Below are 26,048 nucleotides of genomic sequence, written 5' to 3'. Positions count from 1 at the left end.
GTTTAGCCATTAGTTCTGTTGAACTCTTTGTGACCCCATTTGGGATTTTCTTGGTAAAGACACTGGATTGGTTTGCCATTTCCTTCTTCAGCTCATTTTACAGATGACGCACTGAGGCAAACAGTATTAAGTGACTTGCCCAGGGTCACACAGCTAGTGAGGATCTGAGGCTGGATCTGAACTCAGGAAGATGAGTCTGCCTGACTCCAGGCCCCATGCTCTATTCACTGAGCCAACTAGAGTTTCTCCATATATGCAGAGATTGAATAACTTCCTAGGTAAAGAGGCATGTGGCTGAAGAGCCAGGAAGACTTAAGTTCAAGTCCATCTTCTGACATACACTGGCTGTACGACCCGGGGCAAGAATCATTTTCCTTGGAAACTAAAGCTACAATTTCAGAACAGCTGTTGATCTGTATTGATAGATGGAATTCCCTACCTCACTAAAATCAAAGTTCTGAATAAATAATAGTAATAATAATAATAATTGAGAACTTGAAGCCTACTGTTCTAATGTCTAAATGATTTTTCTCTAAAGGTCTCACAAGATATACAAGGAATTGATTCAAATTTATAAGAATAAGAGCCATTCCTAATAGATAAATGGCCAAATGACACAAACAGGCAGTTTTCAAATGAAAAAATAGAAGCTATCACCACCAACTATATGAAAAAAAGCTCTATATTAACAATAATTAGAGAAATGCAAATTAAAGGCACTTCAAGTTTCAAGCCAGCCCATCAGACCGGAAGGTGACAAAAGAGGAAAATAACAAATGTTGGCAGGGCTGTAGGAAAACAGGTACACTAGTGCCTTGCTGGTGGAACTTTTGAATCAATACAGCCATTCTGGAAAGTAATTTTAAACTACGTCCCCCAAACTATGAAAATATGCATTCCTATTGACCTAACTATAACATTACTAGGTCCATACTCTAATGAAATCAAAGAAAGAGGAAAAAGACCTATATGTACACCAATATTTATAGCAGCTCTTGTGATAGGAACCCAAAACCGGAAACTAAAAGTGTTCTCCAATTGGTGAATGGCTAACCAAACTATGGCGTACTAAAGTAATAAAGCATTACTTTAGCAAAATAAATTTTTAAGATGGGACAGTTCGAGAAAGATCTCTATGAAATGATGCAGAGTAAAGAAAGAAAATAGGAAAACAACTTTCCCCAATATCAAAATTGTAGAGTAAAGCAACTTTAGAAAACTTGATCAACACAATAATAAACCACATGTCCAAAAAATGATGAAACATGATACTTCTTGACAACGTGGTGATAAAATACAGAAGACATGCATTTTTAGACACAAAGTGGGAATTTATTTTATAGGACTACAGCTATTGTAGTAAGGGCTTTATTTTATTAGGTTTTTTCCTCCTTTAATCTGATCCATGAGTTAGAGAGGGAGAGTGGGAGAGACAGATTAATAAAGGGAAAAAATAACATTTTATAACAAAAATAAACTAAAAGAATTCTCTTATCAATTTAAGTTCATTTCTCTTGTTCAGTCCTTTATGATATTAAAAAAACCAACAAATTGGTCAGTAGCCTTCACCTGAAAACTCTTCATATACCTTCAAGATACACATTAAATAACCACTACTTGTTTCATCTATCAACTGCCTGAGAAACTCCTAAAATGTTGAGGATCCAGAAGCTAAAGAAGTCAAATAAGGCCAAACCAGAGTAACTAAGAAAAAAGATAAAATAGTAACTTAGGTGCTAGAATGTTCTAAAGATAACAGAAATCGGAGCAGTCTAAAGAAAACTATTAAACTTCTAATAAGTCCTAAACTTTCTGAAATGGTTGAAGATTAACTGCATATGTGGCTATAGTAGACATCTTGTGAGGGTAAAGTAGAAAGACAAGGAGAGCCAATTTTAATTAAATAGCTCTTTAAGGTACTTAGCTATTTTATCCTTTACAGTTATAAATATCACCAAGGAAGTCCTACCTACTTTGAGAATGTTTTATATTTAACAAAGAGTAAGGGACCCTTTCTGGAATACTCTGCTTCGGCACCCAAAATTTCTGACTATACACCATAATCCTTAGGCATTTATCTAAAAGGTAAACAAATGGCATCAACACCTTTACCTCTCTGTGTAAAAACCAAGAGAATTTAAAAGGATTACATCCCAGTTCTTGTATTAATGTAGGTGATATCATCAAAGCTGATGGGAAAAGTGTAAGTGGTCGAGATCTGTGATGTTACTGGTATAGAGAACTCTTTAAGTGTAAATTGTCACAACCAATGCAGATGCCTGAGGCACTGGGGGTAGCATGACTTGTCCAGGGGTCATTCTGGTATGCATCAGCACCAACCCAAGTTTTCCTGAGTCCAGCTTTCTCTATCCACTAATCCCAGCTTGGCATCAGTGCCATTATTTCTACTAAAATGAATACTTACCATGTTTGATTTTTTGATACTATTACACTACCCATATTCCTATATCTTATTTCACTTGTGGTCAGCTGTGATTCCAAGTTTTTACTCTATCTGTGCTCTGCCATTCATCCTCCTATATTTGTTTATTTGTTTTTGCCAACAAGCACCTCACATATCCCAGTAGAATGAAGTCCAATAGAGACATGTCTCATTTACCATCACTTTGAATTCTATTTCAACCTTCCAAGGTGCTGGCAAACCCCTGCTCAATGGCATCAAATATAATAAGCATATTATTAACTCATTTACCTAGGTCACTAAAATATATCTTTACGATAATCCTTACCACAGAAATAAGAATCGTATCTTGCCTAGATGCAAAATGAAGTGTAATAGAAATGAGATTAAATACAAAAAACCTAAAATTTATCAAGGATCTTTATTACTCAGAAAATGCTATATCTAAGCCTGTGGAGACCATCTAACTGAAAACTGATAGACTGGATGACTCCAAGTTTAAAACGGATTAAAAGTTATCATGGTTTTAGGTAGCACTATCAATAATTTAAATGAATTGAATAAAGTTAAGACAATAGGTCAGGACTGAATATAACGCATAATAAATTAACCCACGTTAAGCAAGTTTAGGCATTCTGGTTTATCAGTGCAATAATGATGACGCTGCTGTCTGCAAAACACCTGTTCCACTAGGGCAGGACTTTGCTCTCTAGAGCTGTCATTCAAGATGTTTAAACCAGAAGTCCTCTAAAGAGAATCCTTTACTAATCTGTACATCAGCATACATTTTAAGTGAGAGAAGTTTCACGGTCTGAATAAGAGACAGAAAGCACAAAAGAGATTCCTAATTTATAAAATCAGAATTTTATACCTTACACTTAACACCACAAAAATATTATGAGAAAAAAAATTCTGAACAGTTTTTAAGTAGTAAAGACAAAACCTGGCATCAAGATGGATAACGTAGATAAACAATGAACCTTTACAGAAGCCTTCTCTTACTTCAAGATTTTATAACCATAAAAAAATTAGTTAATAATCAACTGTGTAAATAAAGTAATCTGTGTAAAGAAAGAGAATGAAGAAATGGATACGGAAAAAAATGACTTGCATCTAGTTTGGGCATGCGTTTTCTTCGACCTAAACATACTTTTCCTGGAGAAGAATACAGTTATTTATGTTTAAATGCTCATTCAAATGGTTTTTCCCCAGAAGAGTCATTAAAGGAGTAGTCAAATATTTTGGACTAAGCCCCTAAACCACATTGACAAAAGGGGTGAGGGGCTGGGGAGTTTCACGATAATAAAGTTAAATGCACGAGAAAATAAAGATAATCTACTTAATATAACCACTTTTAGTTTAATGAGCTATGCAGAAGCAGCACTAAACCTGGTGTTCGTAAATTTACCTAGCTTTAAAACAAAAATAGCCAATTCAACAAATACCGATAGTCGCTATACTTTACAAAGCATCCACGATTCCTTTTGCTTCCCCAACACAACACCGACAATTTATTTTCACTGTTACAGGCATGATAATAATCTTAGGGATCAAGCATTCTCTAAAAGGACAGAGATGACCACCCCAGCCAGCCAGCCAGCCAGCCAGCCAGCCATGCATCCATCCAGATAGAGTAGGCTAAATAAACACTTACATCAAGAACAAACATACACCCGGGTGTAAGGAGGCTTAATTCTACGAACAGATCTTTCAGCTTTCCATTTTTCCGAGGAAAACCATAAGGGCGGCCCAAAGCTGCCCGGCGAACGCAGCATTTCGGCCGGGGGAGGGGAGGCTTCTTCTCGGCCTTCCCCATCAGCAGCCGAGCACAGAGGCCTCCTCCCCGCCCCCTCCCGGGCGTGCCGCCCCCGCCGCAGGTGCTCGCACTGCCCAGGGCCCCAGAATGCACTCGGTCATCCCGGCGCGATGCGGCCCATCTCCGGGCCCCTCACCGCCCTCCAAGCCTCGGCGCCGTGGGCCGTAAAGCCGCAACTTTCGGGGTCGCTCCCAGGGAGGGAGGAGGAAGGTGGCAAGCGACGCCCCGCCCCTGACCCCACCCCCGGCCGCCGAGCTCGGGCCCCTAGCTTCTTTCCACGCCCAACCCACCCACGGCTGCGGAGTGGAGATGCTTCCCCGGGCAGGCTCGGGATCCCGGGGAAGCGCAGCCCGCTCTCCGCCCCACCCCCACCTCCCGCCGGCCGCTGCCTCCGACTTACCGGGGCGTCTGTGCTCCCCTCAGTAGGCGCGGCGGGTCCCCGGGATCGCCATCCCCACCTCGGCCGTCACCCACTGCGCGTTCCCGGAGCCCCGATCTCGCCGGCCCGCCTGGAGCTCCGCAGGCCAACGGGCGGAGGAGCTGCGAGGACCCGCCGGCGCCTCCGCCGTCGCGGGGTGAGCACGGAGCAGAAGCGCCGAGGCAGCACAGGAACATCTGCTGCCTTCAAGCCGGTGACATTTCTCCGCCGGCCCCCTACTTCCCTTCCGCTTCCTCATGCCTACGTCACCGCTCTCCCCGGCCTCGCTGGCGTCCCGCCACGCAGAGGCTTCTGGGTCATCGTAGGCGGGGCTGGGGGTGGGAGAAGAAGTGAGAAAGAGCGCGCGAGAAATACGAAGAGTGGGATGGAGAGACAGACGCAGGCGGATGATTTGGCAGGAGGAAGGACCGAGGGATTGGTAGTTCGGGAACTACAAATCCCAGCAGGCAGCGCGCCTACCCCCAGGCCGCCTACCAGGAGAGGGAAAAGGTTCCGCGCGCGGGTTGAATGGAACGTTGCCTTCTTGGGTCCGGATCCGACTGCGGGGAGTAGTGGTGTGGCTCCTAGTAGTGGACGCGGGAAGCCGGAGACTGAGAGCCGCTCAATTAATGCAAGGATTTAAATCCCCTCATCTGCTACGGCCAGCCCATCATGCACAGGTAACCAAACCTATTGCGATGATGAACAAGCGGATGGAGGAGAAGGAAAATGTGTAGCCACCTCTGCTTAGTCGCTTTGGGTAATTATGGGTTTGCGAATGGAGTCAGTTGCCTCGTGGCTCTGCAAGCTTTTATTTGGCCTCGCTAGCTGGGCGTGGGTGTTGATGTTTTGAATGACTGGATACCTGGTTCCTTTTTTTTCGCCTCTTCCCCACCCCCTTCCCCCTCCTTTTAGGTAACCTAGACACAGCCTGCAATGAAAAAAGTCGTTTTTGATAAATGCACATGTATCCTAACTTACCAGCTTTCGCCTCCCTAGCCCCCTCCCACCCCAATTTATGACAATCACCTGTGGTTTCCAAATAAGCAGTGTTACCTACATGCAAAAGGTGGCTTTGCAAGCCCTTGTTTTGGTTTGGCTTGGACGCAAACGTTTTGGGGGATGCTAATTAATGGAAAGCTATGAGGATGCAACTTGTCCATTTCCTGCAGGAAACACCTCCAGGAGATTCCCGATTCGAACAGCAATGTTAATATCACCTTCAAGTGGGGATGGGATCTTAACAAGACATCGGATTTGCTGTCAGGAATGGGGGTCGCAGTTCTGGAGAAAGAAAAGGTGGACAGTGAAAACATCCCCCAGGAGCTGCTCTTAACTCAAGCCCCTCCACCAAAAAAGCAAAAGGTGAAAGCGAAGGAAAAGGACTTTGTAATTGCCCGCAGGCCGAGGCAATCCAAAGAGAACAGTTCAGGTATGTTTTGGGGCAGAGTTGTTAAGTCTGAAAGACTGAAAAGTCTTGTTTTACTGCAGAACTGTTCCGGGAGTTAATAGAAAGCATTTAGGAGTGACTATTAAGCACCAGATCGTAGGTTCAGAGATGGAACGGACCCACAACACAGGTAAGTATATAGCAGAGCCAGGACTTGAATCTGGGTCTTCTGACTTTAAATCATTCTTTCCAGATGTATTATATTTGCAGATCTCAATATTGAGAGTCATTTAATTATTCTGTGGTATAGTGAGGGCAGAGCTAGGGGAACCTGGGTTCCCTCATCTTAACACATATTGGCTTTATAACGTTTGGCTAGTCTCAGTTCTTAGTACATTTGTATTGGCAGCAGGCTGTTCCTTGCCCTTAGTTTTCTAAAATGATTAAATCACAGTTCTAGACCGAAAAAAAAAGATAGCTTTAACTACTGCCTTCAGTCTTGTCTAGGAACATTTTATTTATTTTTATATATATATACATATATATGTATGTATGTATGTATATATATTCTGGTCATAATCTGCTTGAAAATATATAGGTTCATTACACATTCCTGCCTTTTCACTAGGTCAGACTGAGGCACTGAGCTTCTAGGTCTGTGACATGCAGAAGTGAATGCATAAATTATTGGGGAAGAGCTTGTAAGGTGAAGACTTGCAGGTTCATGCTTTGGTTTATACTGTGTAATACTGCCCTGTACCTCTGCATGGGCTTTTTTTCCACAGTCTCTACACTTGCCGTTGGACAAGTATTTGAGCGTGGAATTGTCCTAGATGGGCAATTAAGGACCCTAGGCTTACTCCTAGGTTAGAGCACCAAGGCAGGAAGCCAGGAAGACTTAAGTTTCACAGCTTCACCAGGATTATAACATCTTTTGTATCTTGGACAGTGTTGAGTAAAGAGCAGGCACCCAACAAACATTGTTGTAGAAATGAGTCAATAATTTTGATATTGAGCCTCGCTGCTTTCCTCTCTCCCCTATAGATAATCTAAAATTGTATGTACTCAAAAGGTCTGTAGCCTTTGAAACCAGAATTAGGCTACCTCTGTTCCTGTACTTCACAGCCAGGACAAACTTTTTTAACCCCTCTCCCTACTTCTCTGGCACAGCCATCACTTAATCCAATCCATACTTAGCCTCTTACCCCAAGGAGTAAGCCTTTTGTTGTTGTTCATTTTTGGTCAGTGTGTCCAACTCTCCCTGGTTCCTTTTGTAGTTTTCTTGACAAAGACAGTGGAATGGTTTGTCATTTCCTTCTCCAGCTCATTTTACAGATGAAGAAACTGAGGAAACTCTGGCAACAAGAGTTAAGTGATTTGTCCAAGGTTACATAGGTAAGTAAGTGTCTGGGACTGCATTTGAACTCAGGAAGAGGAGCCTTCCTTATTCCCTTCCTGGTTACTCTATCCAATATGGCTCCATCTTGCTGCACCTCTCCTGTGATTTAATGGGCCAGTTATAACAATAATCACCAGTACCCTGCTTTTTTAAAGCAGAAAGGAGGATAATTTTTTGAGCTATGGAGTGAAGCCCTGAACAGAATCATACTGACCCCATTAACCAAAAAAAAAAAATATTGGCTCCATCGTAATGACCAGGTAACAAGTTGAGAGACAGTGTAAAGGACCATACTTGGAGGTAGAAAACCTGGATTCATATCCCGGCTCTGCCACTTAACTCCTGTGTGGCTTTGAGCAAGTCACTTAACTTGTCTGAACCTCAGTTCCCTCATTTGTAAAACAGTGGAGGAGGCCCTGTTGAATTAGATGATGTCTAAAGTCCTTTCCAACTCTCTGACTGTATATAGGTACAAGATTTTTAAAGCTGTAAGTTTATTTCCTGTTGAATTTTACCTTTTCCTTAACATAATTGCTATTTAGTGTATTTAGTACACTGAGAAGCAGTAGTGACTTGTTTGTTCTTTGGGAAAGCACAGTTGAAGACAAACCTTTCTAGGTGATAGGGATCTGGACATGCCTGGAAGGTGTACCACAGTTATCACTGAGCTTTAACAGCCTGGCCCTTTTACCTGCACAATTAATGACCAACGATTCATTAACTGTCCCTTTTGTAGAAGGCGCTGATCTGGGGTAGCTAGGTGGTGCAGTGAATAGAGCTCTGGCCTTGGAGTCATGAAGACCTGAGTTCAAATCCAGCCTCAGACACTTAACATTTACTAGCTGTGTGACCCTGAGCAAGTCACTTAACCCCGATTGCTTCACCAAAAAAGCAAAAAAAAAAAAAGGCACTGATCTAGGCTCTGTGATCTCTGTGATGATTATGTGAGTCCATAAAATTATAAGACTTGTCTTTCCTGGCTTTGAAATCCCTGCAATCAATTTCTACTTGCTTCTCTTTATCCTTGTTGTATTTTTCCAGGCTGCAAGTCACTTTCCCAATTTTCTCAGTGACATGAACACCTAACTCGGTTTTTCTCTCCACTTCATCTTGTCTCATCAACCTCAGGGGCATCAGCATTCATTTTGATAATCTCTAGCTGCTGGGCTTTGTTAGTAATATATAGAAATACCGATGATTTATGTGGGTTCATTTTATATCCTGCAACTTTGTTAAATTTGTTTATTATTTTAAGTAATTTTTTTACTTGATTCTCTAAATATACCGTCATGTCATCTGCAAAGAGGGATAGCTTTGTTTCTTTGCCTATTCTAATTCCTTCAATTCCTTTTTCTTCTCTAATGACTACAGCTAACATTTCTAGCACAATATTGAATAACAGTGATTATAATGGACATCCATGTTTCACCCCAGATCTTATTGGAAATGCTTCTAGCTTATCCCCATTACATATAATGCTTGCTGATGGTTTTTGATAGATACTATCAATCATTTGAAGGAATACTCCATTTATTCCTAGGCTCTCTAGTGTTTTTAATAGGAATGGGTGTTGTATTTTGTCAAATGCTTTTTCTGCATCTATTGAGATAATCATATGATTTCTGTTAGTTTTGTTGTTGATATGGTCAGTTATGCTGATAGTTTTCCTAATATTGAACCAGCCCTGCATTCCTGGTATAAATCCTACCTGGTCATAGTGTGTTATCCTCTAGATAAGTTGTTATAATCTCTTTGCTAATATTTTATTTAAAAGTTTTGCATCCATGTTCATTAGGGAAATTGGTCTATAATTTTCTTTCTCTGTTTTGGCTCTTCCAGATTTAGGTATCAGCACCATATTTGTATCATAAAAAGAATTTGGTAAGATTCCTTCTTCACTTATTTTTCCAGACAGCTGTTCTTTAAATGTTTGATAGAATTTACTTGTAAATCCATCTGGCCCTTGAGATTTTTTCTTAGGGAGTTCATTCATGGCTTCTTCAATTTCTTTTTCTGAAATGGGGTTGTTTAAGTATTTTATTTCCTCTTCCATTAATCTGGGCAATTTATATTTTTGTAAATATTCATCCATTTCACTAAGATTGTCAAATTTATTGGCATACAGTTAGGCAAAATAGCTCCTAATTATTGATTTCCTCTTTATTGGTGGTAAATTCACCCTTTTCATTTTTGATGTTGGTAATTTGGTTTTCTTTTTTTTAATCAAGTTAATCAAATGTTTATCTGTTTTATTGACTTTTTCATAAAAACCAGTTTCATTTATTAGTTCAATGGTTTTCTTAATTTCAATTTTATTAATCTCTCCTTTGGTTTTCAGAATTTCTAATTTGGTATTTAACTGCGGATTTCCAATTTGTTCTTTTTCTAGCTTTTGTAGTTGCATGCCCAATTCATTGATCTCTTCTTTCTCTATTTTATTCATGTAAGCATTGAGAGATATAAAACTTCCCCTAAGAACCACTTTCACTGCATCCCATAAGTTTTGGTATGTTGTCTTGTTATTGTCATTCTCTTGGATGAAGTTATTGATTGTTTCTACGCTTTGTTGTTTGACCCATCATTCTTTAGGATTAGATTATTTAGTTTACAATTAATTTTTAGTTTGTTTTTCCATGGCCCTCTATTACATGTAATTTTTGTTGCATCATGATCTGAAAAGGGTGCGTTTAATATTTCTGCCTTTATGCATTGGATTGTGAGGTTTTTATGCCCTAGTACATGGTCAGTTTTTGTGTAGGTGCTGCCATGTACCTTCGATATTCCTTTCTATCCCTATTCAGTTTTCTCCAGAGGTCAACCATATTTAACTTTTCTAAGGTTCTGTTCATCTTCTTAACTTCTTTCTTGTTTATTTTGTGGTTAGATTTATCTAGTTCTGAGAGGAGGAGGTTGAGGTCCCCAACTCTTATAGTTTTGCTGTCTATTTCTTCCTGTATCTCTCTTAACTTCTCCTTTAAGAATTTGGCTGCTGTACCACTTGGTGCATATATGTTTAGTAACGATATTACTTCATTATCTATGGTGTCTTTTACCAGGATGTAGTTTCCTTCCTTATATCTTTTAATTAGATCTATTTTTGCTTTTTCTTTATCTGAGATCAGGATTGCTTCCCCTGCTTTTTTTTACTTCAGCTGAAGCATACTGTATTCTGCTCCAGCCTTTTACCTTTACTCTGTGTGTATCCCTCTGCTTCAAATGTGTTTCTTGTAAACAGCATATTGTAGGATTATGGTTCTTAATCTACCCTGCTTTACATTTCCTTTTTATGGGTAAGTTCATCCCATTCACATTCACAGTTACAATTACCATCTGTGTCTTTCTTTCCATCCCTATTCCCACCCTCCCTGTTTATGCTTTTTCTCTCACCTTTCTCTCTTTTCTTCCTCAGTAGAGTTTTTCATTCCACCACTGCCTCCCTCGGTCTGCCCTCCCTCTATTAGCTCCCTCCCTTTTCTTTTCCCTTTACCCTTTCTACTTAGTATAGGGTAAGTTAGATTTCTATACCTGATTATGTTGTTCCCTCTTTGAACCAAATCTGCTAAGAGTAAGGTTCAAACAATGCTCATCTCCCTTCTTTCCCTCTACTATATTTGGCTTTTTGTGTCTTTTCTTGTGAGGGTAATTTATCCTTGTCTGCCTCCTCTTTTCACCACTTAATTAGATTTTTTACCACCACTTCCAAATCAACTTAAACCCATGCCCTCTAAGTATACCCCCTTTTAAATGTCATAATAACATTACAGTTCTTAAGAGTTACAAGTGTCATCTTCCCTTGGAGGGATGTAAACAGTTTGCCCTATTAATAATATGTTGTTTTATTTTTTCTTTCCTGTTTACCTTTTTATGCCTCTCTTGAGTCTTGTATTTGAAGGTCAAATTTTCTGTTAAGCTCTGGTCTTTTTAAGTCCCCTATTTCCTTGAATGTCCATCTCCTCCCCTGAAAGATTATGATAAGTTTCTCTGGGTAGTTGATCCTTGGTTGCTCTGGGGACAAGATATGAGTCCAGTTTTGCTCCCAAGCCTAGCACTTGCCTTGCTAAGCTGCTTCTCAAAGAAGTAATGTCTCAGTAAATGAAGATAAAGTGTTAGAACAGGAAAGTTGAAAAGCAATAAACATCCAGGGGTGGTAGAAGAGGCAAGAATTGGTGATGTGTCAGACAATTAAAATGGAAAGATGAGGAGCAAGGATAACACATGTATGGAAAGCAGTTTGTAAGCGTGTTGTTTAAGGGTACCTCGTGCTCCAAGGATCTCTGGCTGTATCACCAAGGGTTCTTTCTTAGGAGAGCAGACATGGAGGAATGAGGGGAGAGGGCATGATAGGGAGAGTAGCACAGGCTTCCAAGAACCTGGAGTCATACAAATCTTAGAATCTCTCTAGTTGGAAGGGAACCAAAAGGTCAAATGAGTCTTCAGCCAGAAGGATCCTCAATAATTGATCTTTCAGCTTGGTGCCGCCAAAGCCACATTGCTCATTAAAAGAGAACTGCATTTGGGGTCAGGACAACCTGGGTTAGAATCCAGGCCCTGCCACTTAGTACTGGTGTGTCCTGGAACAAGCCCCTTCATCTCTCCTGGGTTTCAGTTTCCTCATCTGTAAAAAGAGGGGGTTTGATTAGATGCAGGGTTTCTACACTTAAATCTATAATCCTGTAGGTCTTAAGAGAGGAAGAACTCACTCCCTACGGAGTCAACCCATTCCACTTTGAGTTATCTAATCACTAGGAAGTTTTTTTCATCTATGAAGCATAAATCTGCCAGTTATGACTTCCATCCTTTGCCCCAATCCTACCCTCTGAAACCAGGTAAAACACTTAATAATTAATACCTGCTGTTTGCCAGGCTCTGTGCTGAGTGCTGGGGATACAAAAAGAGTCAAAAGATATTCCCTGCCCTCAGGGAGTTCCCAATTGAATGGAGTGACAACATGCAAAAAAAATAATGTGCAGACAGGCTATATGCAGAATTGATAGGAAATAATTAGGTGGAGGAAGGCACCAGAATTAAACAGGTCTAATTTTTCCATGTGACGGTCTTTCAAATACTTACAGAGTTACCATGTGTGCATCCCTTCTTCAGTCTGAACATCTCCTGCTTCTTCCACCATGTTCTCAAGGAGCAGTTTTTTAACCCTGTTAGCATCCTGGTCTCCCCTCTCTGGACACAGTCCACCCTCAGCTTGAGCTTAAAATATGGTCCCAGACTTTATTAATGCAGCCAGATTGCAGGAACTTTTCTGGCCACTGTGTCAACATTGTCACATCCTGAACTGGCAGTTTGTTAAAACCTCCAGGCCCCTTACAGATGAACTGTATGCTTCATTCTGTACCAGGGCAATTGCCTTTTGAACCTCGGCATAGAACCTAACATTTATTCCGATTAAATTTCATCTTATTAGACTTTGCCCAGCATTCTGGCCTAGGGTTCTCTATGTGTGTGGGTGCGGGTGTGTGGGTGGTGTGGACTGGTAATCTGGTGAAGCCTGTGACCCCTTCTCAGAATAATGTTTTTAAATCTACAAGATAAAAACACACAGGATTACAAAATAAACCAGTTATATTAAAATTAAAATAAAGATGCGATTTCCCCTTCCCCTACCTCCCCTATCTAGGAGGTAGCTAAGTGGCACAGTGAATAGTGCACCAGGTCTGGAGTCAGGAAGACCTTAGTTCAAATCCAGCGTCAAGACGCCTCCCGGCTGTGTGGGCCTGGGCAAATGACTAAACCCCTGTCTGCCTTAGTTTCTTCAACTATAAAATAAAGATAATAATAGCATATTAGAATAATTTCTTCCTACCTCTCTTTACCTCTTTCCTCCCTCTCTCCTTTCTTCTTTCATTCCTTCTTTCTCCTTCCTTCCCTCCTCCATCCCTCACTCCCTTTTTTCCCTCCCTCCTTTTTTCTTTTCCTTCATCCTTCCTTTCCTCCTTCCTTCCTTCTCTCCTTTCCTTTTCCTCTTCATTCCTTTCCATGGATCCTCTGAAAGTCCATGGATCCCAGATTCCTCCTTCCCTCCTTTCTTCTTTCCTTCCTTAGTTCCTTCCCTCTTTTCTTTCCTCCTTTCCTCCTCTCCTTCCTTCCCTCCCTTTTTCTCTCCTTTCTTCCTTAGTTCCCTCCCTCCTTCCTTCCTTCCTTTCCTTCCTCCTTCCCTTCCTTTTCCTCCTTCATTCCTTTCCCTGGATCCTCTAAGTCCATGGACCCCAGATTGAGGTTTTCTTTGTTCCCAGTCCCCTCATTCAAAAAAGTCACCCTGTGTCATGAGGGGCCATCAGAGCAGGATTATATTGGAGGTGTCATTGAGCTCAGGGACCCCAGAGAAGGCAGAACTACCAAGGAACACCCTGAAAAGTCCAGGCACTACTTCCAGTGTGTCAGCGTCAGCACAGCAGATAGTTTTTCTATGGATGAGTTTATAAACGAGTATGAGGAAACTCATTCTATCCCATTCCTCATTACAGATGAGGAAACTTGGCCTGTACATCTGTCATCTGCAGTTGCATCATGAAGGATGCCTCTGTGAAGGAGGTGTTGGTCATTGTACCATTATGTGTCTATAGCCCGGGGCAAGTCATGGACTCCATGTGTGTCCTATATGAAGTGCCTAAATAACCTCAAGCTGGAAGGAACCTCAGAGCCATCTGGTCTGACTCCCTCATTTTATGGATGAGTAAACCAAGACTCAAGAGGTTAAGGGACAGGTCACACTGGTTGTCATCATTGGATGTGGAATTCAAACCCAGGTCCCAGGACTCCTGGGCCAGTGTTCTCTTTTTATTGAAGTAGTTTTCACAAACTACGTCTCTTTATTTTAGTGTAATAAAAATAATAATATAATAGTAAAAATATATATTGTAATATAATAAATATATAAATAATTAAAAATAGTGTAATAAAAACTTCCCATACTAAAACAGATGAGCCCCTACCAAGACACCTCTCACTGATCTTTAGGGTCAGTTGTGTGTGTAAGATGCCTGTGTTGGAGAGCTCACCCTGCTTTCTGGTAAGGGACACAGTTCAAAGCAGGTGTCTCACAGCTGAGTCAGATACCTGTGGGGAGGGAGAGCTTATTTCATCCACAGATGTTTATAATCCTGACTACCTGCTGTGCCAGCCATTATTAGGGCATGAGCAAAAGGCGATGGGTGCCATTAAACAAATGTCAGGATGGCTGACCTGTCAGCTAGGGCTACTTAAACTGCCCAGGATTTTGGCCTTCTCTAAAGTGGAGCTCTCACCAAACTGTTTCCTCCCTCTCTCATCCAGTTTGACCAGAGAAAAGGAAAAAAGTGGGAAAGATAGGGAGGAGCCAGAATCTGGAGGGCCTTAAATGCCAACCCAGGAGTTTAGTAGGGAGCCAGTGAATATTTTTGGACTGATCCAGTCCCCTCCTTTTACAGATGAGGAACAGAGTGATGTGATTTGCCCAGTGTCACACAGCTTGTAAGTAAGAGCCAGGATTTCTACTCAAGTGGCTCTTACTCTGAATCCAGCATTTGCTCCATTTCAAGGGATCCTTTCATAGAAACATGGCTCCATGTGAAGCAGTGTCCACTTACCACTGTTAGACCTTGGTGAGTCATATGTCAAGAAAGGACATTATTTGCTTAACCTGCAGAAAGAACTGTGCCTGCCTCTGGTCAAAAACCCAAAAGCACAGCAAGTAACAGGACCCAGGGTCCCTTTTCTCCATGTCTTGGGTGAAAAGGCAAGCTCTTCCGTGGCTGATTTTTTTTTATTATTAATTTTATTACTCTTGTGGGTAAGCATAAGCCACTTCTTCTGAACAAAGTGCAGCAAAAGTAGCTAGACTTGAGAGGAAAGATTCAGGCAGGTGTGTGAGATTGAGCTTGCTTATATTACAAGTCCAGCTGGTGACAAGTTCATAACAGATTCATCTTGTTTGGCCTTAATATTTTATTCATGGATAATTAAAGCCAAGAGGGACTTTCTGAGATTGTTTAAGCTAAACCAAGGGTGGGGAACCTTCAGCCTGGAGGCCACATGTGGCCTTCTGGGACCTTGGGTGCAGCCTTTTGACTGAGTCCAAATTTTACAGAACAAATCCTTTTGTTAAGGGGATTTGTTCTGTGAATTTTGGATTCAAAGGGCTGCGCTTGAGGACCTAGAGGGCCATCCGTGTCCTCAAGGCCACAGGTTCCCCAGCCCTGCTAGCCTCTCATTTTAAAGATGACACAGAGAAGGGAAGTGACTTGTTCAAGGTCACATGGCTTGTTAGTGGTCTTGTGTTGTTTTTGTTCGAATATGGGTCTGTCTTATGTTCAGCAAATTGACTAGACTTCATATGCCCTTTAAAAACCTGGCTTAGGTAGAGCAGAAAAGATATCTGATTTTCCCTTTCTCGGCAACTGATCTGTACGCATAGCACTTGATGGTCATAAATCTGAAATTAAGTTGTTGGTTGTTTTCTTTCCATGAGTAAGCAGAGATGATTGTTTAAGATTGCCAATATGCTAAGTAACCTGGGCAGTTTTTCACCCTTGCAAGACTCCTTCTTCTTGTCCTGTAAATCAAGTATTTATTAAGTACTTACATTGTGCTAAGGGCTGGCTACAAAGAATACATAGTCTCTGCCTTCAGGAAGTTTATGTTTTAGTAAATGCATGGAAATACTGAGGCACATACAAGATACATGCAGAATAGGTGATAGGTAAGTAGAGGGGAAGTCTCTAGTGGCTGGGGGTTGGGGCAAGAAAGTCATCCTGCAGAAGGAAGCGAGGTATTCTAAAGGTGGGGGGTAGGAAGCCTTCCAGGCTGGAGGAACTAACTGCCAGTGCAAAGACACAGATGGAGGTTGATGTACGTGGAACAATCCTTTGTCATCTGTAAAACTGGGTTAAGGGGAAAGGCAAAGGAAGCTGAAACTTGCTGCCTAATCAAGTGGAACAGCCTACCTTAAAGAGAGAGTGAGTTCCGCATTCTTGAACCTCTTCTGAGTCTGGTGTGGCCACTTGTCTGGGATGTATTAGGGAAAAGGGGCGGAATTTGTGTTTAGATGTAGGTGTGAGTAGATAAACTTTGAATTCCTTTTCAACTCCCAGAAGTGTTCTGAATAATAGAGAATTTGCCACCCTATCCAAATTCTCGAGAGCCCCATGAAATAATTTTTCTGCCTGCTGAAACTGGGGGAAGCTGAGACATGTTCTGAGCGGGAAACATGGGTTCCAGTGAGACAGCAACAGAGATACTGAAATTTGCAGCCAAGCATCGAAGCTGTTTTATCCAGTTCCCTCGGGGGCAGGAGCTAGTCCCAGGACATTGCTGAAGCAGGAAAATATATATGTTCTTTTGAAGTAGGGCATATTTTTGTGGAATATCCCTATATAATCAGCCCAGGAGAGTCCTGGAATGTAAGATTTTAAAACCTTAAAATCTGCTCCCTATAGTTGGAAGTTGGTATGGGGTAGGAGAAAGAGCCCTGAAATTGGAATCCCAGGTAGGGCATGTGATCTTTGTCTTCTTAAAGCCTCAGTTTCCTTATCTGTAAAATGAAAATAAGAATACTCTACCTGTATCAAGGATGCCAATCAGATCAACGCCACCCATACACAGAGTTTGGGCCTAATATTTTATAAACATTTATATCGGTTTTAAGTTTTACAAAGTGCTTATCCTACATATTTCATACACATTACCACATATACACATGAACATGAATATGTGCATGCGCAAACATAGACATAACACACGTTAACATGCTAATCAGCACTGCCATGTTATGGGGGGGCGGTGTGTGTATAGTATATAGGATAAGCCCTTGTAAATCTTAAAATGTCATGTATATCTAAGTTATTGTCTCTGTATATTTTAGTTGTTTGTGCCACCTGGGTGAATCACCACAACACATTTACTCTAACCTAAATGGATTGTATTGTGTTACTACATCCTATCAAGTTTATTTCTCATCAGGCTTCTTTGAAAAAGTCAATCTGGCCAGACATGTAGTTAATGCAGTGTTTATCTGCACTCCTGAGGAAAGCATAGTGCACTATTAAATCAGCATCGTCTCACAAAAAAAAAAGTCAAAGTGAATGGCTGTTTCCAAGGCTATTGAAATCATGTTTTGGAGTTGTTTCTTTGGTCTTTGCCACCCACATTAGTCAGCTTTCCATTATGTTATTGTGGACAGTGGTTCTGTCCTGCATCCTTGTTCCCCTATGAAACCCCTATCACACAGGAGAAGAGGGTGGAGATGCTGTATTAGGGACAAGTTCACATAGATTCAAAATTGAATAAAAAATATATATTGGGGCAGCTCGGTGGCGCAGTGGATAGAGCACTGGCCCTAGAGTCAGGAGGACCAGAGTTCAAATAAGGCCTCAAACACATAACACTTACTAGCTGTGTGACCCTGGGCAAGTCACTTAACCCCATTGCCTAGCCCCCCCCAAAAAAAAAAAGAAAAGAAAAAATATATCAGAGAGGGGGTGGAATCTGGGTCAAGCATGTGCTCCTTTCTTTCATAAGATAAATGACCTTTGGAGTTCAAGCTGGGAAGAGACTCAAAGATCACTTTCTCTGCTGCCAGGTTTTGTCGTTTCTACCCACAATATCCCTTGCACCCATCTGCTTTAGTAACTCATGGAGTCCTCTTCACTTCTCACTCAGACTAATGCAATGACCTCATTGCTCTCCTTGCCTCAAGCCCTTTCTCTTTTCTAATCCTTCCACCACTCAATTGCCAGAGTTCTGTCAGCCTGACTCTGTCACTCACCTGCTCAGTAAAGTCAAGTAGCACCTTACTGCCTCTAAGATAAACTATAAACTCCTTTTACTCTTTTTTTTTTTTGCTTTTTTAGAAAAGGTTTTCAGGTGTTACAAAGGAAATGCAGGCTAGGTGTTTTGGGTTTTGTTGGGTTTTTCTTTTCTGTTTTGGACTGAAGTTATTCTGCAGACCCACGAGAAATACAACAGTACAACGTTCATTAGATGTGTTAGCTAATTATTAAGTACCTTATCAATAATTAGTGTTTTATCAATTGTAAAATCTTCTGACTCTACATAACTTGTGCTTCCTTCCTCCCCCACACTCCCCCAAAAACCCATCACATAGACTGATCCAGTGACACTGGCCTCCTGCCCGTTCCTCAAACAAGACACCCCATCTCCCATCTCTGGGCATTTTTCACTGATTGTCCCCCATGCCTGGAATGTTCTTCCTCTTCATCTCCCAACTCTTGGATTCTCTGGCATCCTTCAAGTCCCATCTAAAATCCCACCTTCTTTTTTTGTTTTATTTTGTTTGTTTTTTAGTTTTAGGCAATTGGGGTTAAATGACTTGCCCAGGGTCACTCAGCTAGTAAGTGTCAAGTGTTTGGTCTGAGGTCGGATTTGAACTCAGGTCCTCCTGACTTAAGGGCTGGTGCTCTATCCACTGCGCCACCTAGCTGTCCCCTAAAATCCCACCTTCTATAAGAAGCCTTTCCTGATCTCCCTAATTCTAGTTGGTTATTTCCAGTTTATCCCATTATTACTGCTGTTTGTCCTTCAAAGAGGACCATGACATCAGGGAGGTGATGCCATGACATACAGTTGAATCAGATTTAAGTGAGGGAGGGCTATGCAAAGTCACCAGCCTTACTTTCTCCTCTGGAGCCATCTGGATCCAATGGAGGAAAAAAAATTCCGTATTAGAGCTTATTTGTACACAGTTGTTTGTATGCTGTCTCCTCCATTAGACTGAGCTTCTTGAGAGTGGGGACTGCCTTTTGCCCTTCTTGTATCCCTAGTGCTTAGTACGGTGCCTGGCACATAGGTGTTTGGTTTATTGACCGACTAAGTTGTCCCAGCCTAAGGTAGGACAATACTCTGAGCCTCATCTTGTTAAAGATATAAATATAAAATATTGTATTATATATTAATATAAAATCACTCACACTGCTCCCTGGCATCTGGCCCTACCCTATCTTTCTAACCTTGTTATATATCACTCTACTTCCGTGCCCTCTATAATTCAACTAAACCAGCCTTCTTAATGTACTCTTTCCATGACTCTCTGTCTCTGATCTGTGTTCTTTGGCTGTCTCCAATGCTTTGAAAGCGTTTCCTCAATTAGCTAATGTGCTATGTTCAAGGAGAAGCTTTCCTAGTCATCTTCTCCAAGCTGCTGTGACCTCCCTCTCAAAACTGCCCTGTATTTATTTTAATAATTATTCTGTATTTCCTTATGTATTTATTTATATATGCAAATATGTCTATATCCTGATATATGTATATGCCATTGTTTTCGGCAATAAAATATAAATTCCTTGAGGGCAGGGGCTTTTCCATTTTTTTGTCTTTGGATACCCAACGCAGAGTAGCTGCTTACTAAATCTTGATTATCTAACAAAAGTTAAAATCTAGCCCCACCCCTGTACAAATAAGGAAACTGAGACCAAGGGAGAGGAATGGTGTTTTTTTTTGTGATCACACTAGTGGTAAGTGGCAAATATTCAAACCCAATTCATGTGACTCCAGATCTTATGCTCTTTCCATTCCCTCCAAATGTCCACTTTTAAAAATGAACAAAAAGGATTTAATAGAGTTTTGTATAACCTAAGTGCTCAAATCAGAATTTTGAGGAAACAAACCTGGTCTGTTTTTGTTTTATTAAAGGAATTTCCTGGGATATGCTTCCAGACGAATTGCTCCTCGGAATCTTTTCATATTTATCTCTGCCCGACCTCGTAAGAGTCTCTGGGATTTGTAAGAGGTGGCATCGCCTCTCGTGAGTATTTTATTGTCTTTTGCTTCGATGCTTCAAGTGGATGTTGTTAACAGGAAATGCTGGCTGGCTTAAAAAAATCAGCAGTACAATTCATCAGACCTGTGAGCTGATGATCAGTGGTTATCAATAACAAATACTTTCTGAATAATCACCACCAAAGGAAAGTAGGTGATTTCTTGGGCCCCCATACTCTGAGCCTCGTCCTGGTTTTGTGCCTGTTTTTTGTTTTTTAACCCCCAGGGTGCATGTAAGCTTTTTTTTGTTTTGTTTTGTTTTGTTTTTGTTTTTGCTAGGCAATGGGGTTAAGTGACTAGCCCAGGGTCACACAACGGTAAGTGTCAAGTGTCTGGTCTGAGGCCAGATTTGAACTTAGGTTCTCCTGACTCCAGGGCTGGTGTTCTATCCACTGCACCACCTAGCTGCCCCTACATGTTAGCTTGCTTTTTCCTTAACAGCTCTGTTAACATTCACAGTGTTCTTGCCTCATACCCTAAGCCCTTGGGTAGCCATCTGCACCATTGTTTTTTCACCAACCCTTTCAGCCAAAAATGATGACAGGAATCCTAGAGACAGCCTGGCTCTGATTTGGGGCTTCTCTGTCTGATTTGTATTAGTCCATTAGCAGGGTTGTTTCCAAAAAAATCACAGTTTACAGGACTTCAGCTTTGGAAGAAAGCCTCAAAGGTCATCTAAAAGTTTCATTTTTCAGTTATTTTCACTTCTCATTCTTCTTTCTACTTCTTTCTTAAAGAGGCTTCCTCTAGAGGGAGCATGTGCACCTTTGAAAGACAGTGGGAGCTGCTGCTTCCATGTAAAAGCTAAGTGTAGGACTGGGAACACAGGAAGGCTCTTTATCCAGGTCTTCTGGACAGGCATCTGCTCCTGAGATTGTGTGTGCTCCAAGCCCTGGCCTATTCGTCTCCAGCCATCAATACATGTGTTCTTGCAGGTCTGGGAGCTCAGCGTCTTTCCACTCAGCTCCACCATCACTTGGCAATTGTGGATTTGTTCTCTCTACTAGCCAGGTGAATAAAGTATCCAGTTGACCACTTATATGAATACTCAGTTTAGAGTCCCTGAATTCTGCCTGCTACCTAATGGCTGAAAGCAATTTTTTATGATTTTGTGAAAAGTTGATTAAAATCAAGGAAGGTGAAAAAAGAGTAAGTACTAAGCACAGGGTTGTGAAATCGTGTTTCCAATTTGGAATAATGACCTGGAATGTGGGCTTTTTAGAACAAAACTGGAAAACCATTTGAAATAGGCAAGTTCATCTCCTTGGGATAGGCTAACAGCAATGCTTAGTGGAGTTTCAAAAGCTGGAGCCCCAGAGCTCTTACATCTCCTTCCAAGCACCTGAAATGGCCAGATCTAAGATAAGAAGTGATCCTTCCCAGCTTCCCTGGATCCTCTATCACCAGTCCAACCATTTTCAGTAAAACAGGACAGTTCCTATTAGAAAAAATATATAACAGCATATTAAAAAAAAAAAAGATTGCATAGCTGTATACATTAGCCCAGATATTTCAAATATAAGGAATCTAACTATAATATGATAAATTGCTAAATATTTTTTAAAAATCTAAAGAATTGGAATAGTCCCTTGGAATTTGCTGTAAAGAGTTTTAGTTTTTATTGTTATTTTCTATTTCTTACACTACTATAGCTATCCCAAGTATCCCTCCCCTTCCCCTTCCCAGAGAGCCATCTCCTGCTATAAAGTATTTTGATATGCACTTCATTATCATCAATGTCAGCAAATATTTGAATGGCCATTATTTTTGGAATTTTGGATTTTTGGAGGCTATTCTGCTATAGACTAATGCAAATCAGGCAGAGAAGCCTCAAATCAACCCAAGCTGGTTCTAGTATCTCTGTCATCATTTTTTTGGTGGAAAGGGTTAGTGAGATTTCCTAATGTTTAATTTTCTGAAACAACTCGACCTCTCTTCTAGGTTTGATGAATCACTGTGGCAGACTTTAGACCTGGCAGGGAAACATTTACTGCCAGGAGTAATTGGGCAGTTGCTCTCTATAGGTGTGGTTGCTTTTCGCTGCCCAAGATCACACGTGGATGCGCCACTGTTTAAAAATCTCAGGTAAGATTATCCCTGTAGGGACAAAAAAAGCAAAAAACTGTAATTGTGTGACTAAAAAGGGAAATAATAGACTCTTAGAGCTGGAAGGGACTTTGGCTGTCATCTAGGCTAGGGTTGGGAAACCTGTGGCTCGAGATCACATGTGGCCCTTTGACTGAATCCTAACTTTACAAAACAAATCCACTTAATAAAAGGATTTGTTCTATAAAACTTGGACTCAGTCAAAAAGCGGCACCTAAAGACTTCGAAGGCCACATGTGGCCTCAAGGCCGCAAGTTCCCCACCCCAGATCAAGTCCAATTTTCACCTGAAGCACAAAGCCTCCACCTCTTCAGCATTCCTGGCAGCTGCACAAAGTGGCTTCGGAACAATCAGAATTGTTAATTTCCTACACGATTTTATTGGTTGCAGGAACTCCCTCCACTGAGGCAGATTGAGATCTCCTTAGTACTTTGGGAGACTGTTGGTTATATGACATCTTGTGGCCAAAAGAAACCTAATCACCTACCACTGACCTGAGGGGGAGCCTGTCCAGACGTATACTAAGGCTCAGATTACGGACACATAGCCATTACTGGGCCCATACTAAAAATGAGCCTGAGAACCACGTGGGGAGCTGTCTGAATTCTTGTTCTACAGGCTGAGGGAATCAAGTACTCCCCTCCATGACAAGACGAGGCATCATAGGAGGGCTTTAGGAGAGGGTTCCTCCTTATGTTCAGCAAAAATCCACTGCAGAATTAGTCTAACGCTTTCCAGGGTCAGTGTAGTACAATAGTAAGACCCCAGGAACATCTGAGAACCAGAATTCAGCTGCTGTTCTTTAATATATTACCTTCGTCCCTCTCCTACTCCTGCAGCTGCCCATCTAAACCCATGTTAGTAGGAAATGGCAAATTAAGCCCCAAATGAACATTCTTTTTTCTTTTTCCCCAGACCTATAGGTCATCAGTGTAAGAAACTCTTGGTGTAGAAATGCCCTCCAACTGGCAATTCATCAGTGATTTGTAGTCTTAGTGAGTTGTCCCAGGCAGTAGGAGATCAAGTGTTAAGTTACACAGTAGTATGTGATAGAGGAATATACTTGAACGCACGGCTTCCCATTTTTAGGGCTGGCCCCATTATCCACTACCAGTCAGTCAATAAACATTTATTAAGTAAGCAATAAATAAATAAGCTCTAGAATAAAAATGCTAAAAAGAAAGATAATCCCTGCCCTCGGGGAGCTACAATCTAATAGGGGAAAACAGTATACAAAAAGAATCTGATAAAGGGCTGGGGAGAGGAAGAGAAGGTACCCAGGCAAGGACTTAATGAAGTCTCAAGTAGTTCAGGGAAGTAGAAAATGAGGAGATGGTGCCTAAAGTTCTTTCTTGGATGGAAGTTCTCCACCCTCCATTCAGAGGAGTCCTAGGGGTAAAGGGTACTGATGAAGGACCAAGGCTGATTTCATCTTGCAAGATGATAAGGTTTCTATGGGCACTGTGAAGTCCACACTGCCTCTCATTAGCACTACTGAATTATTTTTTTACCACTAAATCCTAGTAAAATACTAGCTGGCCTTATGCGTTTATTCGTTTCAAAATGTTATCCAAGCAGAAAAAAAAACTGTGGTTTAAGAAGCAGAAATCATTTCAAGTTTATGCAGCAATGAAAAGAACATGGGACTCAGAATCATGAGACCTGGCTTTGTCATGTCCCAGATCTTTGACCCGAGGAGGAAAAGCATGTAACCTTTCCAGTCCTCAGTTTCCTTATCTGTAAAATGGTGAGGCTGGTAATACTTAGCACTTTCTCCCTCCTGATGCTCTTAGGGATCAAGTAAGACCACAGTCTGTCAAAACAGTGGGTGGCCACAAAGGGTGATAACAGTGGAACCTTTTGTTATGGCACAAGTAAGGGACCACCTCATTTACTTGCAGACCACTTCGGGTGCAGCATATGGACCTGTCTAACTGCATAATAGATGAGGCTGCCCTACAGAACATTATGTCTCGATGCTGCAGGCTGCAGAACCTGAGCCTGGAAGGACTGAGGCTTTCGGATGCCATCGCCAGGTGGGTCGTGATTGCCACCTCTGCTACATTATATGGCAAGGGGGTAGTCACAGAGCAGAGAATCTGGCATTCAGTGGACTTTTTATGCCCACCTCTTCTTAGGCGGTTGTGAGGGATGGTGGATTGCTTCAGGAGTGATAGCTGGTCATCATTGTCAATACTCTTAGAAAATCTCTGGGAACCATCGGAATTCTCACCTGCCCTTGTGCCCTTATTGATGTGTCCCTAAGTTGCTGTCTCCGGCAAATAGAAGCTTAAAAAAGCAGAATTTATTCCATTTAGACCAGCCTTGTATATCATCTTGACTTTGTGTGGGTTTCTGGCTGTTGATTTGAGTTGGGAGCCCTGAGCTTCTCTGCCTTCTGATCTTAACACATCCTGAAATGTTTCTACTCATTTGCTCTTTTAAGCCTTTTCCCTCCTTTAATGCCCTCTCATCCCTTCCTTTTCCCCTGTTGATCTATATCCTTCCCTTCTCTCCAGGGCCCAGATTAAGACTGGCTCTTTTTGTGAAATCTTACCCAACTAATCCCCTTTATTTCAATTTCTTCATCCTTTAAGCATAGGGTCTGTACCATGCTATCTTACACTTGTTACTTTAGAACTTTTCTCTAGTTATTTATACATGTCAGGTTTTATTTTTCCACACCGATTGTTATTCCTTTTAAGGTGTATATATTCTTCCACATTTTTAGGTTCCTTACCCTCCTTCCTAACCATAAAATACATATGTGTATACACACACACACACACACACACACACACACACACACATATGCTTCGTAAATGCTGAATGTGTCTATTTGTGTATTTCTGGCTTTTCTTTCAGAAACCTGGCTCAGAATTCAGACTTAGTGCGATTAAACCTCTCTGGGTGTTCCGGATTCTCCGCCTCTGCACTGGGGGCTCTGCTGAGCGGCTGTACTCGGTAGGAATTGCTTTGTAGTAAATCTGTCAGGCTAACTTATAATGATTACCTCTCTTTTTACATCCATTTAAAAAAAAAAAAGAAAAGGAAGACTTGTTAGGGTGTTTCAAGTCCTAGGTTTTCAAGCCCATGTGACTGAAAAAACAGTGGATTTGAAATTTAGAACTTGATATTTCAAACTTAAGTCTTTTTTCCACAATAATTTTCCACCTAAATCGATTGACTTTGTCAAACTTGGTAGATACCACATACCATCAAAGTAAACCTTAATTTTTGTTGTTGTAGTTCAGATTTCTTTTTTTTAAAAGTCTGCTTTTTCCAGTGTTTACCAGGTCTCAGTGATATTTGATAGATGTTACCTAGAAAAAGGATAGGACAGAGGGAGGACTATAGCTTATATAATCACAGAATTACTCTATTTCTCATGTGTCTCTTAAGAGTCTTTGTGGGACTTCAGATAGAAAATATACCCTCCTAAACCTATTCAAAATGGATTATGTGGTAGTGAGGTAATTCATCAAACTAAGTATGCAGCTCAGGTGCTGGGTTTAAGAAGCATAGCCAGAAAAAAACTATGTTCCCTAGTGATACCAAATATCCTGCAGACTTCCATAAGTGCCATTTTTATACTTACGAACAACAGTGATAGCATCCGTTTATGTAATATAGTCACGCTTGTCTAGGTTTGCAAAGGGAACTTAGATTGCAAATGTCTTTTTCCTTAAAACAGGGTTTACTTTTTTAGCTATTAAAAAACATGTTTTGGGG

General features: G+C 41.2%; 2 protein-coding genes across 7 annotated transcripts in view; one reads left to right on the top strand and one right to left on the bottom strand.

The window, feature by feature from the left end:
- LMBRD2 (LMBR1 domain containing 2) overlaps positions 1–4,914 on the bottom strand; it is a 54,492-nt gene extending 49,578 nt beyond the window's left edge. For 3 of the 6 annotated variants that reach the window (XM_078153218.1, XM_020995802.2, XM_020995826.2), the window contains exon 1: positions 4,639–4,913. The gene's annotated coding sequence lies outside the window, so the exon portion shown is untranslated. Of the gene's footprint in view, positions 1–4,076; positions 4,356–4,638 lie in introns of those variants that run through there. The other 3 variants (XM_020995835.2, XM_078153219.1, XM_020995812.2) reach the window with 3 other exon arrangements.
- Positions 4,915–5,242: 328 nt separating this feature from the next.
- The window catches only part of SKP2 (S-phase kinase associated protein 2), a 30,938-nt gene continuing 10,132 nt past the window's right edge, over positions 5,243–26,048 (top strand). Inside the window, exons 1-6 of the mRNA XM_020995840.2 lie at positions 5,243–5,336; positions 5,829–6,088; positions 20,085–20,196; positions 22,152–22,295; positions 24,218–24,352; positions 25,182–25,280. Coding sequence (XP_020851499.1) covers positions 5,329–5,336; positions 5,829–6,088; positions 20,085–20,196; positions 22,152–22,295; positions 24,218–24,352; positions 25,182–25,280 — 758 coding nt within the window. The 5' untranslated portion in view covers positions 5,243–5,328. The remainder of the gene's footprint in view (positions 5,337–5,828; positions 6,089–20,084; positions 20,197–22,151; positions 22,296–24,217; positions 24,353–25,181; positions 25,281–26,048) is intronic.

This window comes from Phascolarctos cinereus, unplaced genomic scaffold (genome assembly GCF_003287225.1).
Source record: "Phascolarctos cinereus isolate Bilbo 61053 unplaced genomic scaffold, phaCin_HiC Scaffold_4;HRSCAF=312, whole genome shotgun sequence".
Taxonomy (NCBI): Eukaryota; Metazoa; Chordata; class Mammalia; order Diprotodontia; family Phascolarctidae; genus Phascolarctos; species Phascolarctos cinereus.
Note: the sequence above shows the minus strand (reverse complement) of the source record. Positions and strands in the feature narration are given on the sequence as shown.